This window comes from Rutilus rutilus, assembly GCF_951802725.1.
Source record: "Rutilus rutilus genome assembly, chromosome: 2".
Taxonomy (NCBI): domain Eukaryota; kingdom Metazoa; phylum Chordata; class Actinopteri; order Cypriniformes; family Leuciscidae; genus Rutilus; species Rutilus rutilus.
This window is the reverse complement of record NC_140210.1, coordinates 34,493,210-34,509,432: the sequence shown is the minus strand read 5'-3', so window position 1 is coordinate 34,509,432 and position 16,223 is coordinate 34,493,210. Positions and strand designations below refer to the sequence as shown.

At 38.2% G+C, this 16,223-nt stretch overlaps 1 protein-coding gene across 4 annotated transcripts in view; it reads left to right on the top strand.

The window, feature by feature from the left end:
- Positions 1-16,009, top strand: part of rgs12b (regulator of G protein signaling 12b) — a 46,372-nt gene extending 30,363 nt beyond the window's left edge. For 2 of the 4 annotated variants that reach the window (XM_084390101.1, XM_084390102.1), the window contains exons 4-17: positions 2,944-2,965; positions 6,699-6,868; positions 7,283-7,375; positions 8,400-8,543; positions 9,581-9,760; positions 10,802-10,952; positions 11,155-11,249; positions 11,516-11,710; positions 11,988-12,061; positions 12,269-12,395; positions 12,806-12,902; positions 13,100-13,167; positions 13,815-13,911; positions 14,207-16,009. In XM_084390101.1, coding sequence (XP_084246227.1) covers positions 2,944-2,965; positions 6,699-6,868; positions 7,283-7,375; positions 8,400-8,543; positions 9,581-9,760; positions 10,802-10,952; positions 11,155-11,249; positions 11,516-11,710; positions 11,988-12,061; positions 12,269-12,395; positions 12,806-12,902; positions 13,100-13,167; positions 13,815-13,911; positions 14,207-14,784 — 2,091 coding nt within the window. In that variant the 3' untranslated portion in view covers positions 14,785-16,009. Of the gene's footprint in view, positions 1-2,943; positions 2,966-6,698; positions 6,869-7,282; positions 7,376-8,399; positions 8,544-9,580; positions 9,761-10,801; positions 10,953-11,154; positions 11,250-11,515; positions 11,711-11,987; positions 12,062-12,268; positions 12,396-12,805; positions 12,903-13,099; positions 13,168-13,814; positions 13,912-13,966; positions 14,078-14,206 lie in introns of all 4 variants that reach the window. The other 2 variants (XR_014625504.1, XM_084390103.1) reach the window with 2 other exon arrangements.
- The last annotated feature ends 214 nt before the right edge of the window (positions 16,010-16,223 follow it).

Here is a 16,223-nt window from a genome sequence, read left to right as displayed (position 1 = left end):
ATGTGAGGGGTGGAGAGGTTGAATTATGGGGGCTTGGAAAAGGCCACTTATATTTCAATATGTGGTTACAAGCAGCTCCACTGCCAAAAAATGAAGGGAACCCACTGGAATGAGAAGAGGAGGGAGGGAAACAGAAGGAGTTAGATGGTGCAGGATTGAGAAGAATATGTCTCAATATGCTTAGCGCTTTGCTTTCTCGTGTTCGTGACGTTTCATCCGGACAGGTTCTGAGGAATTATCAATTCAACATTATCTTGATCTGCAGTAGCTGTCTTCCCATTGTTATACTTAAAGCCTGATTTTCCGGTTTCAGATGTTGTTTTCAAATAGTGTATTAGTACTTGGTTTTACCAGGTTAGTTAAAGAGCAGCTCTTTCCAAAAGTGACTCAATCTACACGGTGGTGGGAAACAGATCAATCCTGCATTAAACCTACTGTGTTTAATTAGTTTTATCTCCTTTCTCATTTCATTCAAGGTCACACTAAATAATTGTAGAGTTAAGAAAAATTATTTAACATTGGCTGCCCTGATCTTTTGTAACTCCTAGTTAGCACCACTGCACCACTGACATGATTTTTAATTTGATTAATTTGATTAATTTGCAACAAATAGTTTTTATTTTATTTTTATATTTTGGTTTCGTTTTAAATGCCTCATGCAGTCCTTTGACAACATACTAAAAATGAAAGCATAACTGAATGAGACATATAGGACCTCACTGTGTGAGAGTGACCATGTTTCTATTACACTAATGTAAATGAAGGATATGTGATAAACTGTATAGTGTGAAAACAAATATTTAACACCGTTGTGTTTATATAGTAAAGATATCTAGCTTTCAGCAAGGCTCAGCAGTCAATGATTTACACCTCACAGTCATCCGTAATGTTAATATAGTTGATGTTAGACAGTGTAGAATGTGTCCCTGATGTCATTAGACCAATATAGTGAAGTTACAGGCTGTGCTGATGTCATCTCCAACATGTTGACCAAGGACAGAGTCAGCTTTTGAGCCAAGTCTTCCACATTCTCCACATTTTCTAGGATTTTTTTTTTCTTTTCTTCCAATTTGTAGTTTGAAAATCCCACTTATTTTCCAAATGCAGTAATAAATAACACCAGGGTCAGTTATGGCTTAATTACAAGGTTGTGTTGGGAGAGGACATGTTGTAGTTCCAGCACGTTTGTTTGTACAGACTGTTCAATGGAAACTCCATCCATCTTTCTGTTTATCCGTCCTGGTACCAGCTGCCTGACGTGGTTCTTTTTTTTTCTCTCTTCCCCACGACTGTTTCTGGATGATGTACATGATCAGACTCCTCTTTTACTGTCCTATAATATTTTAATAACCATTTCTAGGCCTGTGTATATGGAAACGAATTTCTTGTCGTAGGAATATGCATTTAGCTTGAGAAGGCTTAGATCAATTTTGAGTGAGTAAACAAGGCGTGAGTCAGTTCTTTTGGAGATCAACTGCTATTTTATTTGAGATGATTGACATGGTAATTTTAATAGTCATATGTCTTCTGAATTCCCTGCACATCCCTGTTTTTGTTTGTTTAGGCCCGTTTTTATACGAGTATTATTGGATCAATGTTGTTTGAATAAAATGTGAAGTTGGAATATTTAGGGCTAGTTTTATAATGTTTTCAGCTCTTAACGGCCTTGTTTGCATCCATTCATCATAATTCTGGAGATTTTTCTTCACCATTTTCACAGATGTAGAAAAACATTCACAGATTCATTGTAATTCTTGCTACTTTTATTCTTTTATAGATTACTCTAGTTCATTACATGTTGTGCTGTGTGATCTTTAGTTGAATATATTTTATATAATAAAAAAAAAGATTTATTTAAATATACATACACTACCGTTCAAATGTTTGAGGTCATTATGATTTTTTTATATTTAAGGCTCTTATGCTTACCAAGGCTGCATTTGTTTAATCAAATATACAGTACAAACAGAAATATTGTGAATGTTCAGCAGCCATTACTTCAGTCTTCAGTGTCACATGATCCTTCAGAAATCATTCTAATATGCTGATTTGCTGCTCAAGAAACATTTCTTATTTATCATCACAGTTGAAAACAGTTATGCTGGTTAATATTTTTGTGGAAACTGTGATACATTTTTTTATGATTCTTTGATGATCTTTTGTAACATTCTAAATGTCTTAACTGTCACTTTTAATTCATTTGAATGCACCCTTGATGAATACAAATGACATTTTTTGTCAAAAAAACTATTTCACTGACCTAAAAATGTTGAGCCGCTGTGTATACTAATAAAATAAAAAGGCCCAAATCGAAATCAAAGTATTTGCTCCCAGTTTTATTAGTATACTATTTGTAGATAAAGTGCTACTATTTAAGCACACCCTGGGTATTTCATCACTTACTGACCTTTGAACCCACATTTAAAGGAAATCACTCATTTGGCCCCCATCCCACACATCCACTGAATTCCTGAATGCCTCTGTTATGACAGTAACATGCATCATTTGAGCTTGCAATAAATGGGTCATTATACTGTGAAAAAATCACTTATGCAATGCTTTATCGAAATATAGGTTTGATGCAATTAACCAAGAATCTGCTTTGAATATTTGTGTAAAAATTCTATGACTCAATATTTGTAATATAAAGAAAGTTTCAGTCTCTTGCTTAATCTCTTACTAAACCACTAAGTGACATGCCCAGGCAAATCAAACTGGGCGGTACCGATGTGTCACAGTGGGCGGGGTCTGGAATGTGCCTGATGCATCTCATTATCTCTGAATGAGTGAGGAGGTGTGTGTGTGAAAGACTGTAGCAGTAAAACAGGAAGAGCTGGTGTGTGTATCATGCCACCAGAGTACCCTGCTATGTTGCAGACTTCAGTGTGTATTTGTGTTGGTGAAGAGAGTCACTCACACATGTCTTTCTGTGTTCTCTTGCAGTCTGCGGCTGTCTCCGATGGTGGTGAGTAATCAATGTTTCGATATCAAAACCTCAAATCACATCTGATCCTCTTGATCAATTGTCTGTTTTTCGGTATTCCATTTCATTCCACTTTTCTATCACAGTTTATTTTTACTTCATAAGATCTGTCATATTTTCTAAACATCTTGGTCTCTTTGGGATCTAATTACTTTTACATTCTTCATATATCCATTACTTTCACCATCTTGTGCTTTTTTCCTAAACTACTCACATTTCCTCAATTACTCACAGCTCTTTTCTAATATCTCGTATCAGGCTTGCTGTTGTTTTCAATGTTAATGTAGTTTGTATATGTAGATCTGAAACAGAGAGCTCTAACCAAATGAAGGAGAAAGCAAACACCATTTTGGCTGTCTTTTAGTCGCCTGATCTCTTGATAAGATTGGTTCTCTGTTCCGTCTGCCATCCATCCCCCCAATTTTTACTCTATAAGTGCTTGTTGGATGAATATAGACAAATCAAGGCAAAGTCTTTGTGCCATTTTATCAGTGTAAACAATGTAATTGAAGTTCTTTTGGCTATTTTTGAGATCAGTTGCCAACATTATTTGTGATCGGGTTTCCTTTCGAATCACCATAAATGTATTGTATCAGAACAGTATAATGTGCCAAAGCAAATTCTAATGTTTCATTACGTGCTTTAAACCTTCAGTCAAACTTCCTCTTTTTGTACAAAGCCATTAATGAGGAACAGCACCAATGGTTGTACCATAAGTAGTGTGTTGTCTGTGATCCTTCATGCCAGAGCGAGTTACTGTTTTGGCCTAAATCTCTGCATTGCAAATCCAACTGCACTGGGAGTGAACAAGCCCTAACTACCTCCCGAATCCCCCTTCGATGTCCCAATTAGCATGTGTGAATGTGCCAGGGTTTCTGTGGATGTTTGCTTAACGCTGCCAGTCAGAGCCATATATCTTTCAACCTTATGCATAACAAAAGGCACATAGGGACAAATGTATGAATGCAAAACTGTGAGGAATTTACTTCAGTGGGCTGTTACATTTACAATCCTGTAGTATCGTTTTTAATGTCTGTGTTGTTATCAAGTTGCCTTTCAAACACAACGACCGTGAGAGGATCTGAATTGAGATCAGCTTGTTGTTAACCAGGACAGGCAGGCTAGATCAGTGTTCAGATCCCGGGGCCAGATTTATCCCTTAGAAACTGCTCCAGGATCAATTATCAGCATAGCAGGATGTCGTAAATTTGCCTGTGAAAGCGAAGAGAGAGTGAGTTAAGGGGAACCACTTCAAATGTCAGTAATACCCATCCATCTTGAGATCAAAGTGCAAATCTCAGCAACCTTTTCATTTTCTTCATTTTTCTGCTGTCTTTAGACTTCTTGAGCTGTGTTCTTGTAGACGCCTCGGTGTGAGTTTTACAGTCTGGACCTCTCCTTGTGCAAGACTAGTTAGTTTACAGGAATCTGCATCTATAGGGGTCAATGACATGCTGCAGATTTTTTTGGTCTTCATCTATTAATTTATTCAAAGAGCAATTTATAAATACAAATACCTGAATGAACCTTCTCTATGATAAACATGTTTTTAATATCTAAATTAAAATTCATTTTGATATTTTTTTGGGAGAAGCATAAAGAATAAAAAATGCATCAAAATGTGAGGGTGATAGAGATGCGCGGATGGGCTATTATTTCATCTGCAACCGCATCACAAAACTCATCATCCGTCCGCAATCCATCCGCACTAACGTTTTTGACCAATTTTCAAAACCGCACCCGCCCGCCATCCGCTGATTGGTGTATACATATATTTTTCATTTGATTGGTTCAACCGCCCGCCACCCGCCCGAATTTAATTAAAATATTATTTTTCGTCACGTCATCCGCCCGAGTCCGCGGCTGTAACCGCCAACCGCGCATCTATTTTTAAGGGGAAAAAACCTAACAAAACTAACAAAAATCACTGCATATTAATATTCAAAAAACTTCCGCCCAAAAAAAAATCACGTGGTTCGGCCAACGATAAGGCAATCCCCCCCCCCAAAATTTAAAATAGGAAATTATATCATAAGAAACCTCTGCAGTCTCTCATGACTGTGAAAGGGTTAGTAAAGTGTCTTATATCAAATATATTTATATCAAACCTTTTTTTGATAAGACACGGGTAGTTACAGTTGTAAAATGTCATGTGGTGTGACTCCTAAAAAACTAGCTATATTTTTAATAAATTTGTATTACATATATATTTAAATCTATGAATTAATGAATCATAATAACAAAAAAAGAAATTACCTTGAAAATATATATACATTTAAAAAAAAAATTGAGAATGAGTAAGGTGCATATTTATTTGTGGGCACTCTTTATTTGTCATTGACCCCTTTTTACAAAAGGACCAATGGGCATTTTATGCAGTGCAGTGAAATGTAAATCCTCTCATCTGTTTGTGTCTTCAGTTATGGTGCTACCGGTTGGCTGTGCTGGTTCAACATTAATATTGCAGGTTCCTGTTACCTCTACCTTCTAAGTTTCCCTCCTCTCTCTGCTTTCAATAATTTATCATCTACCCGTTCAGAGCTTTGTGCGCAGGCTACTATCTGTTTACCACAATACATGCATGTAGGCTCGTCACCGTGTCTGTGTTGTTTAGATAGTTCCTAGTTGCTGATAAAGTTAGCTTCCAGCGTGTACGTTAGCTCTATGGACAGTTTGATGGCTCTTCACCGTGGCAGTGTGTGTGTGTAATGTGGGGTGATGGATGTCAAAGCCAATTGGCGTCCAATTGGCATGAAATACCTGGTGAAGTGGCATCACACAGGCTCGTACCAGCTTTACCCAGGTAAGAGGTCATGCTGATAGTGACCCGTGGTCTGTTGAAGTTCTTTCAGAGGGAGTCCATCTGAAAATTGAGTGTTTGTTTTTTAGTGTAGGTTTGGGCTAAAGCAGTTTTTGCCTTGCTTAGCCTTTACAGTATGACTATTTTTTGTTGTTGACTACGTTGCTGAATGCTTATTGATGTTCCTTTCAGTGTTTTTGAGGATTATTTAAGAAAGAGTTATCTCAAGGCATTATTCCTCACCTTGTGCGTACAAGTAACAGTTCATAGTGACATGGAATAAAGTCATATGGATGACTTTTATGCTACTTTTTGTTGTTTATGCAGCATGACAACTCCTGTTCACTATGACCTGTTTGATTTTTCGAGTTCCACAGATAAAATTACAGCATATGAGTTTGGAACAACACGTGGGCGGGTAAATAAGGACTTTTTTCATTTTTTAGCGAACTGTGCCTTTAAAGAAGAATGTGCTTTGTAACTTTAATCGATAGTATTTGATTACAAGAGCTCACCGACCACATCAGAATCACCCAGAAACTAAAAGGAGAGCATCTAATCTAACAGCAGCAGCAGAAGTGTCAGGTGATTTAAGAAATCAGGTTAAGGACTGATGATATAATTTAATATCTCACATCTAGCTCTGACGTTTCTGTTGTTTATTTTCAAACGCAGGTCTATTTTAAGAGTATGGTCTTAATTTAGAACACCCTGACTTTTTTTTTCAGGCCGTCCCATTGGGCATTTCTGGGTTTTGAAGGATTCTTTTGTATGAGTGTCATATGCAAAATGTGAAATAAAATGGAAAAAAAAAAACGTTCATGTTATTATAAGCTTCCTCTTAACAAAAATTAGTGTGCCTCTTGTGTTTGGTGTGAATAATACGTACATTGTTATCTCATTGTTTGTGCCTAGAGCTGAACAGTGTGGACCTGAAAGGCTGCGGCAGTGATAACAGTCTGAACAGCAATGCCAGCCTACCTAGCGTGCAATGCCATAGACGCCACACTGAACGGCGTGTTGCATCATGGGCTGTCTGCTTCGAGCGCCTGCTACAGGATCCTGTTGGAGTCCGATATTTCTCGGTACGTCGAATCAGTCCATGTAATCCTTTTGCAAAGCAGCCGCACTGCGTTAAAGATTCCTCTAGCAATGTCGTCTGAGAATACAAGTTATGCTTTATGCATTTTAATTGAAAATGTGAAGTCCTCAGATACTTTCTTATCAAAACTTGCATAGGTAGTAAAGTTTTTTTGAGTTACTCATTGAATTCAAGGTTTCAAACAAAACCACAAGAAAGTGTTTGGAAAGGATTTTCCTTATCTCTAAAACAAGTAATGCCTAGAGAATTTAATGTAGCCAGTGAGTAGATACTGAGACTTTTATTAAGGTTTTTAATGAAAGACAGAACATGTAAAGAACCATTTTACTCAAACAATTTTTTGTATGTTTTGCAGATTAATTACTTGATCTTATTTCTTTTTCTCTTCATCCTGCAGGAGTTTCTGAAGAAAGAGTTCAGTGAGGAGAATATTTTATTTTGGCAAGCGTGTGAATATTTCAGCCATGTACCTGAAACAGACAAGAAACAGGTATAAAGTCATCATATTTACAGTATTTCTTTAACCTGGGTACTTGATCACAAAACATATGCTGTTTATAAGATATTTTGGTAACACTTTACAATAAGGTTTCATTAGTTAGCATTAGTCAACTACGTTAGTTAACATAAACTAAGAATGAACAATACTTCTGCAACATTTATTAATCTTTGTTATTACATGGCTCTGTTGAATACTTGAGTACTGAATACTAGGACCGGTATTTCTTCGTGGAAGTTTTGCATTTTGCAATATTTTGTGTACAGTTATTTAATTATGCCATCCAGTATCGTGGACTCGCCCTCTCTTGTTTCATACAAACACAGCTGCTGCCATTTTGTGACTATTGTTTTGTACACTGTTGTATTATAAGTAAAAAACAGGTACGATTTTAAAACAGTTTAATCTGAAATCAATATCTCCATAATTATTTATGTGGCGAAATGCTGTGTAATGAGTGGTATGACTCTTAAATATCCGTCTAGTTTGAACTTGCCACGCTAGCAACTGCTCTCTCCGCGGAAGCTTTGTGTTTAAAGACCTAATAAAATATTTCAACTCAGATCAATATTTCGTGTCTAATTATTTACTTTTGTGGCAAGTAAACGTTTAATTAGCCGGACAATAAGAATAAACCCCCTTCAGGCTGATGCAAGACCCCTTATTCTGCGATAACAACCGTCTGGATGTACATTATCCCTTACTTAATGTTAATTTCAACATTTACTAATACATTATTAAAATCAAAAGTTGTGTTTGTTAACATTAGTTAATGCACTGAGCTAACATGAACTAACAATAAACAACTGTATTTTTATTAACTAACATTTACAAAGATAATTGCTCATGGTTAGTTCATGTTAACGAATGAAACCTTATTGTAAAGTGTTACCGATATTTTATGTCCATAGCAGTCCATTGAGGATACTAAACACACCCTTAATGTGGACAGGATGAAATAAATGTTTGTTATTGGCTGTTTGATTGTGACCTTGTCATAACTTTTGGCCTCCAGCTGTCCCAGAGGGCTAGAGAGATCTACAACAGCTTCCTGTCGAGTAAGGCCACCACACCCGTCAACATTGATAGTCAGGCTCAGCTGGCTGATGACATACTCAACGCACCAAGGCCAGACATGTTTAAAGAGCAACAGATACAGGTGAGACAGGAAGTGTTCAAATTAGGATATTAACTGAAAACCTGGGGGGTATAACATTGTATTTCTGAGTAAAAAGCATCATAAAAGTATTAACAGAGCTTACAAAGTGCACTGCACATCATAAAGTTTATATCAGGCTGTGTGGGTGTCAAGTCCACCCTGAAGATTTTGAAATTGTGGAAAATCTCTTTACATGCCTTGACCTGTTTTGTTTTTTAACGCGTGTCTGCTTGATATCTTTCCCAGACTAATTCATGTAGAATAATCAGCAAATGATTTAAGTTACTGTTCATGACACATGACAGCATAAAAAAAATTCCCAGAAGTATACAACAGTTGCTTTTTAAAATGACCGTGTTCCCTCCACTGCATGTCTATAAGGCTTTACCATCGCATCCCCATCTTTGAGGGCTGCAGGCAAGATGTCTAATAATAAAGTATTTTCGGCACTGTGATGTCATAAGAACATGAATGTAGCATCCTGTACACTCCAATCCCATGATAACCGTTAGGAAACCTTCGGGCGACCTTTGTGCAGAATGTGTTCTTATAAAGTGTCTTTGAAGGCAAAGAATCACGTAGCAGCATTTAGAGGCTCCTGTCTGGCTGTCACCTCTTTATCCAAGATCTCTGTAATACACAGATTCACAGAAACATTATATTGGCCACATTTTACAGTGTCAGATACTGTAGCTGTTCAGGATTCTTTGATGAGTAGTTTAAAAGAACAGCATTTATTTAAATCTAAATAAAAAAAAGTACTACTGACCTCAAACTTTGAATGGAAGTGTATGTCATCCCAGCTGAGAAGACCCACATTGCTGGTCATCAGCATTTGTTTTTGTTAAGGATGCCGGTCCCAGCATGATATGCTTGTGCCCCCACCAGTTTACTTAAGCAGCTTAACCAGCAAGGCTAGAAAAAAATATGCTAGTTGACAAACTATGCTATGCTATGCAGGCTATGCTGGACCAATATGGATTTTCAGAATGCTGATTTTACAGTGCCACTCTTATTTTTTTTTTTTTACTCAATAGATCTTCAACTTGATGAAGTTTGACAGTTACACACGCTTCCTAAAGTCCTACCTGTATCAAGAATGTATGCTTGCAGAGGTGGAGGGGCGTCCTCTTCCAGACCCCTACCAGGTCCCCAGTAGCCCCACATCTAAACATAGCACAAGCTCTGACCGCTCTAACCTCTCTACACCTAAAAAGGTAACACACACACACACACACGTCTGGTTCGCTATCTTTTTGGGGACTCTACGTAGACGTAATGGTTTTTATACTTTACAAACTGTATATTCTATCCCCTTTCACTAACCCTGCCCCTAAACCTACCCATCACAGATTTTCAGAAAAACTCATTCTGTATGATTAATAAGCTTGTTTCCTCATGGGGACCTCAATTTTTGTCCCCACAGTGACACGGGTCCCACACACACACACACAGTGATGTTTGTTTTGTCTCACACCCTTCATTAGAAAGATGATGGTCTGTTTGCAGTTGACACATTGACTTCCTTTTAACATAATCACAAAATCAAACAATCTGTGAAGCACATCAAATAACGATACCTCCAATTATCTCTCAGTGGAAGGTTTAGTTATGCCTTCAGTAGTTTATGTACATTCATATGTGATTATGTATGAACATTTATGAATCATGGATTCAACGATGCATAATGTAATAATGTTTAATTTATCAGGAAGATTAAGCAAATGCTTCACATCATTTGGCTTAAATGTCTTTAAGTTATTTGGCAATGGCTTCACACTCATGAGTATTATCTTGTTGTTTTTCAGGTGTGAGATTAAAGCCATTGTTAGCATTCTGTTCTTGTTTGCATAGTCAAGTATTAGTATAGTTATCATGGAAGAATAGAGAATCATCTCATTTATCATCCCACCATGTCTTCCAGTCAGATCTAATTAGTAGTTATTAGTAGTATTTATTAATCTTTGTTAATGTTAGTTAATAAAAATACAGTTGTTTATTGTTAGTTCATGTTAGCTCAGTGCATTAACTAATGTTAACAAACACAACTTTTGATTTTAATAAAGTATTAGTAAATGTTGAAATTAACAGTAACTATGATTAATAAATTCTGTAGGAATATTGGTCATTCTTAGTTCATGTTAACTAAACTAAACTAATGAAACCTTATTGTAAAGTGTTACAACGTTTTTCTTTTGGATCTTTGTGTAACACCTTTATTTTTGAGTATGGAAAATAATTTACCACTTTTTTTGAAGGTGCAGGACGACAAGAAAAGTAAATCGGGAAGGTCACTGAATGAAGACAGCAGAGATGAACATAGCGATAAAAAGAAAAGCATTTTCTTCTCTTGGTCCAGAAATAGAAGTTTCGGAAAAGGATCTAAGAAGAAGGACCTTGGAGACTACAGTAAGTGGAGGACATCAGTGACGATTTTGTTCAATTTACCTTTATTTAGTTTCGTTACATTTACAGTGCAATTACGATGCTTATAAACTTTTGCATTTTTGTTTATGTTCTTCTCATCTCCTTGAATTTTTCCTCCAGTTTCTCCAATTCCCCTGCATTTTCCAGGTTGTCATTTATGAATGTTGTTTGTCTCTCACTACAGGCTTTACAGGAAGTAACGGACGGAGAGAATCACAGGGCTCTTTGTCATCTGGTGCGAGTTTGGAACTTGCTACGTCTGGTTCTGGTAAAAACGAGGTGGGTCAAAAGCATCTGACTCGAGCTGATGTTGGTCTGTCTATGATTATTAGTATTTTGTTAAAATAACCAAATATATATATTTTTTAATTAAAACAACCCAATCAATTCATAATAATGATGTTATTATTAAAATGCTTATATTATGTAGTTTTCTTGTATATTTATATCCTCCAATTCTTTTCTCCAATTTAATATAATTTTTTTATTTTTTATTATTTCATTTATTTGCATTGTTCATTCATTTGTGTTCCTCTGTCTGACAGGGTGAGGTGTCACGTAACTCCATGTCGTTGTCCGAGCGTACGGTGCGTCACTGTAACATTAACCTTCCGGATGGCTCATGCTGCTCAGTACCCATCAGGCCTGGCATCTCCATCAGAGAGCTGCTCTTAGGCTTGTGCGAGAAGCTCAGTATTAATCTGGCTGCTGTGGATCTGTTCCTAGTGGGAGGGGAAAAGGTAACATGCACATTAAACTGTAGTTCAGATAACCAATGCAGGGTGCTAATTGTGTTTTGTGGTAAAACTATTCTATAATGATCAATAATTAAGGTACCTTCAGTTTTGCTTTTGATTTTGTCTTGTCTACCTTTAAAGGTAACAAGGTGGTTTCAGTATGTGTGTTTTTGTGCTGAGTGCTGCATTTACGTGTGCGTGTGCGCATGTGTGTGCATCTGCATCATTTGATACTGCAATGCTGTAATAGACTATAATAGCATGTATTGTCCTTGTAAAGCCTTTAGTGTTGGACCAGGACTGCATGACACTGTGCTCCAGAGATCTGCGGCTGGAGAAACGTACGCTATTCCGGTACACACCCGTTTATCTGTTTTTATCTCTGTCTGTCCATTCATTCATTCCTTCATCTATATTTTTTTTTATCTGTCTTTATGTATTCATTTCTTTTTTTACATTTCAAACCTAACTGAAGTCATTCATTATCTAACATTCATCAGGATTCAGTTTATTAAAGTTTATTTTCCTTAACTTCTCTCTCTCTCCATCTCTCCCTCACAGATTGGATCTGGTGCCTATAAATCGTTCTGTTGGGCTGAAAGCGAAACCTACTAAGCCGGTTACAGAAGTGCTGAGACCGGTGGTGGCCAAATATGGCCTGAACTTAGGAGACCTGGTGGCCAGGATAGTGAGTTAAACATTTGCTTATTGTTTACATGAGGAAAATATAGTTTAATGGATGTATCCTTCGTTATTATATGGGCATGTATCAATATTGTGCATAGAACAATTTATATTTATGTTCCTGGGAGAGCCCTTCTTATAAAGTAACTTTTTTTTTAATTTACACAAGCTGAACTGGTTTATCATGGCAGTGTGCACAGAATTCTCATCAAAAACATGAAGCATGTTGGGTTATCAGGTTACACAGTAGTGTGCAAATTTTGTTTCCATCATGTTGCTATTTGGAGGATGAAGTTAGTGGACTAGAGTGCAAGATGGAGGAAATTAGACTATTGCATCATAACATGTGAAATGTGTTTTGTGATTTTATGAAACGGATATTAATTAAATATGTTGGTCTTCTTGTGTGGGCAGAGTGGAGAGAAAGAGCCACTGGATCTTGGGCTTCCTATATCTAATCTAGATGGACTGAGGGTGGTTCTGGAATTGGGAGACCACGTTCAAGGAAAAGGCAAGATGCTCACACACATATAGGACAGACATCATTCCCACCATCCAATTTGATTATTTGATTTCAAAGAAAAGAATTTGACACCAAAGAAAAAATCCAGTAAAATAGGTTGTAAATACTTTACCGTGTAGTCTTTAAAATAGTTTGCTTGTAATTAACTTGAACAGAATGAGTTAACGCTCTCCCTCTCTGAACAGACAAACAAAAGCTGGTGTCATCTAAAAGTCATGGCCCACCTCTGTCTACGCGAAGCCAGTCTGCCACAGTAAGACCTCAATCTCCAGAACATTCACTTCAATCTCCTCTCTTTCTTTTTTTGTGTTTTCTGGCCTGTGTGTGGGGAGTCTGTGCATGGCTGGCTCCCCTATTCTTTCCTATGGTCTGAAGGCTATGTGTATCTGTGCATTTCTGGGCATTTGGATGATCTAACCCATCTTCTCGAATCACAGCAACCCATCTCTTACCACTTCTTTCCTTCAACACACCACACCGTTGTGAGGGGATAGCAGCCTCTGTTCACCAAGAGTTCCTTGGTTCAAGGGTTCCTCCCTTGTACAGACTCTCTAGTATTTATAGTTACTGATAGCTGTGTGATATGTTGAGAGAAGTGCTGGAAAGACAAGAGAAAGTGAAGCGTGGATGTTCACCGATGTTGGGTGTTGTGGTGGCATGCTTTGCTGGTGGTGGTTTTTCTGCAGTGAGATGCTGTGCTGTATGGAGATTGACTTTAGTATGTTTGCACAAGTAGAGTGAGTATGTACACTCACTTTAGTGGTAGTTACTAGAGACCCACCCAGTGCCCCTACGATGCCCCTGTAGTTTTAGCCCTGTTCCCCTAGAGAAAGCCTCGCAGAAGAGGCGGTTCTCATCCACGCACCCTTAATGTGCCCCATTCTCATTGTCGCTACCCAGGGGGAGGACAAAGCGGCAGGAAAGGCTTCGGCTGTGAAAACCAGGGCCCAAGTGGAAAAGCAAAAACAGAAAAAGCTTAATATAGATGAAGCTGAAGGTAAAAAACTATTCCCCTTTCACTTTCTTGAATAATCTCTTTTTCTTTGACCTAGTTAAGCGCAGATGTTGATCCTGGCTACATCTTATGCTAACAAAGTCTCTGTAGCAACACTGGCTGATGTAGCTAATGCTAACACAAGCACACTTTGAACTGACAGCTGCAGGTAATCTGTTGCCGAGGTCTTGCAAGAATGCTTTCTATCTCACGCTTGCTGTAATGTGTCAAAAGTGTGTTGATTGTCACATTTCAACAAATAAACTGGTTTAAAATTGTGTGTGTGTTGTCCAACCAGAATTCTTCGAGCTCATATCCAAAGCACAGAGCAACAGAGCTGACGACCAGCGGGGCTTGCTGAACAAATCCGACCTTGTCCTTCCTGACTTCTTGCGCCTTGACACGGAAGCAGACGCCAACAATCTCAGCTCCACCCCCGTCTCCCACAAGAACCGGCCCCGATCCAAGGAGAATGGCTCCGCCCTCAGCGCCAGCCACCAATCGCAGAGCTTAGATTCAACAGTGGAGGGTAAAGTGCCTAGACGAGCCCTAATGCCTCCCAATAGAGCTCTCAGAAACGCCACAGACCGAAATCCAACACCATTCAGTTCCTCACTATCCCCGATTCCGCACTCGCAAAAAGGGGGCTCGTCCGGGGTCACAGACTGGAGGAGCGACGGAGGGGTCCGGGTGCTGGAGGAAGAGGAGAGCGGCGCGGACCTGACATTTGTCGCCGAAGGCGACATCACAAGCCCTAACAGCTCTCTCCTTCACCAGTCCCCCTATCCTCTCCCTGCTTCCCCAGAACGGCAGTACATCCTAAGGGAGGGCACTTACCAGGAAAGCTGGGCTCGATCAGGTACCTCTCCTGTGTGAACAATCTACTCTCGCATGTGTTATCCTCACCTCTTTCTGGTCCCTCATGAAGACGTGTGTGATTTCTGAGTGCTGTGGATTTGCTGTGCTTTTCATCGTGAGCCCTGTGCCAAACCCTGGCAAAACCACCTCCTTACCATGTACATTTGACACCCTTTAAGCACTTTAACGAAGAATCGGAAAAAAAAGACTTCTACCTACAAAGCATTCGATGGTTTATTTTCTTCCCTGAAAGTATTTTAAAACAACTAGCCACACACAATCTTGACAATCATTAACTTCCATGGCTTTTTTTCCTCTGAGGGAAACAATATAATTATTGTAGCCAGTCGGACTTATTTGAGGTCAGTAGTGAACTGAAGCGATCTTGCTCGTCTTCTGCATATCTCTGCCCTGTGGCTCATCACATGAAGGCCTTAACAGGAGCCATAACTGACGGAACTAAACATGTGATAATTCTTCTTTGACACTAAATATAAACTACATACCGGACGTGGAGTGTTTGATGTGTCAAGCACCCTCGTTTACGCATGAATATATTTATCTGTTGTTCAAAAAGGTTTTCAAATGATGTGAATACACAAATGGATAAAAACATAAATAAGCACAATCAGTTTTAGTACGACGGAGGCCTCGCCTTACCTCTCTGTGGTGACCAGTAGCGTGCCTTCCATGAACCTGTCCAAGAAACCTAAATATTGACAAAGAGTCTTCAGTAACTCCTCATGACCTCACATTTCTACATTTCAATCTTAAATGGAGACCTCAGAGCTTATTTTTGTTTTCTTTATTCCATCGCATTCTTACAAAAATGCAATTCAACAATGTGTAGCTACGCAGATCACTTCCTTTGTATCACCGTTCCTTCCAAGTTTTTTTTTTAAGCTACGGTATCATATGTTATGTATTTAATCGTGTAATATAATCCTAAGAAAGGATTAATTTATCCCAGATGAAACTTAAGTATATCTTCCTGAATGACAAAATACTAAATGTGTACATAGTTTCTGTTACAGCTGTGTGATTTATTGCTATGTTGAGTTGCCAACATTGTTGAATTGCCCTCCATTCTGTTCATTCTGACACTGAAATCATTTTCAGTTTTCTGTAGCAGTCTTTTTTGTAGAAGACCGATATCTCTGCTCAGATTGATATTTCTGCAAACTTGTAAATAGAGTTAAATAAATGTTAGGGGTGAGATCTCTCTCCCTTCCTCTCGTTGTTCATTTCTTGTTCCGATCTCTTTCCAATACCTGTTTTACATTTTTACAATCTTTTAGCCTGAAACGTACTACAAGTACATAAACAAATGCTTTCATCTACACAAGTTTGATGTTAGGCCTATTCATTGTTGTATAATTCAAAAGCAGCGCAAGTGCATGTTACATTCTCAGACTTACCACTAGGGATGCTATAATGGCCGTTAACTTACACTGTAT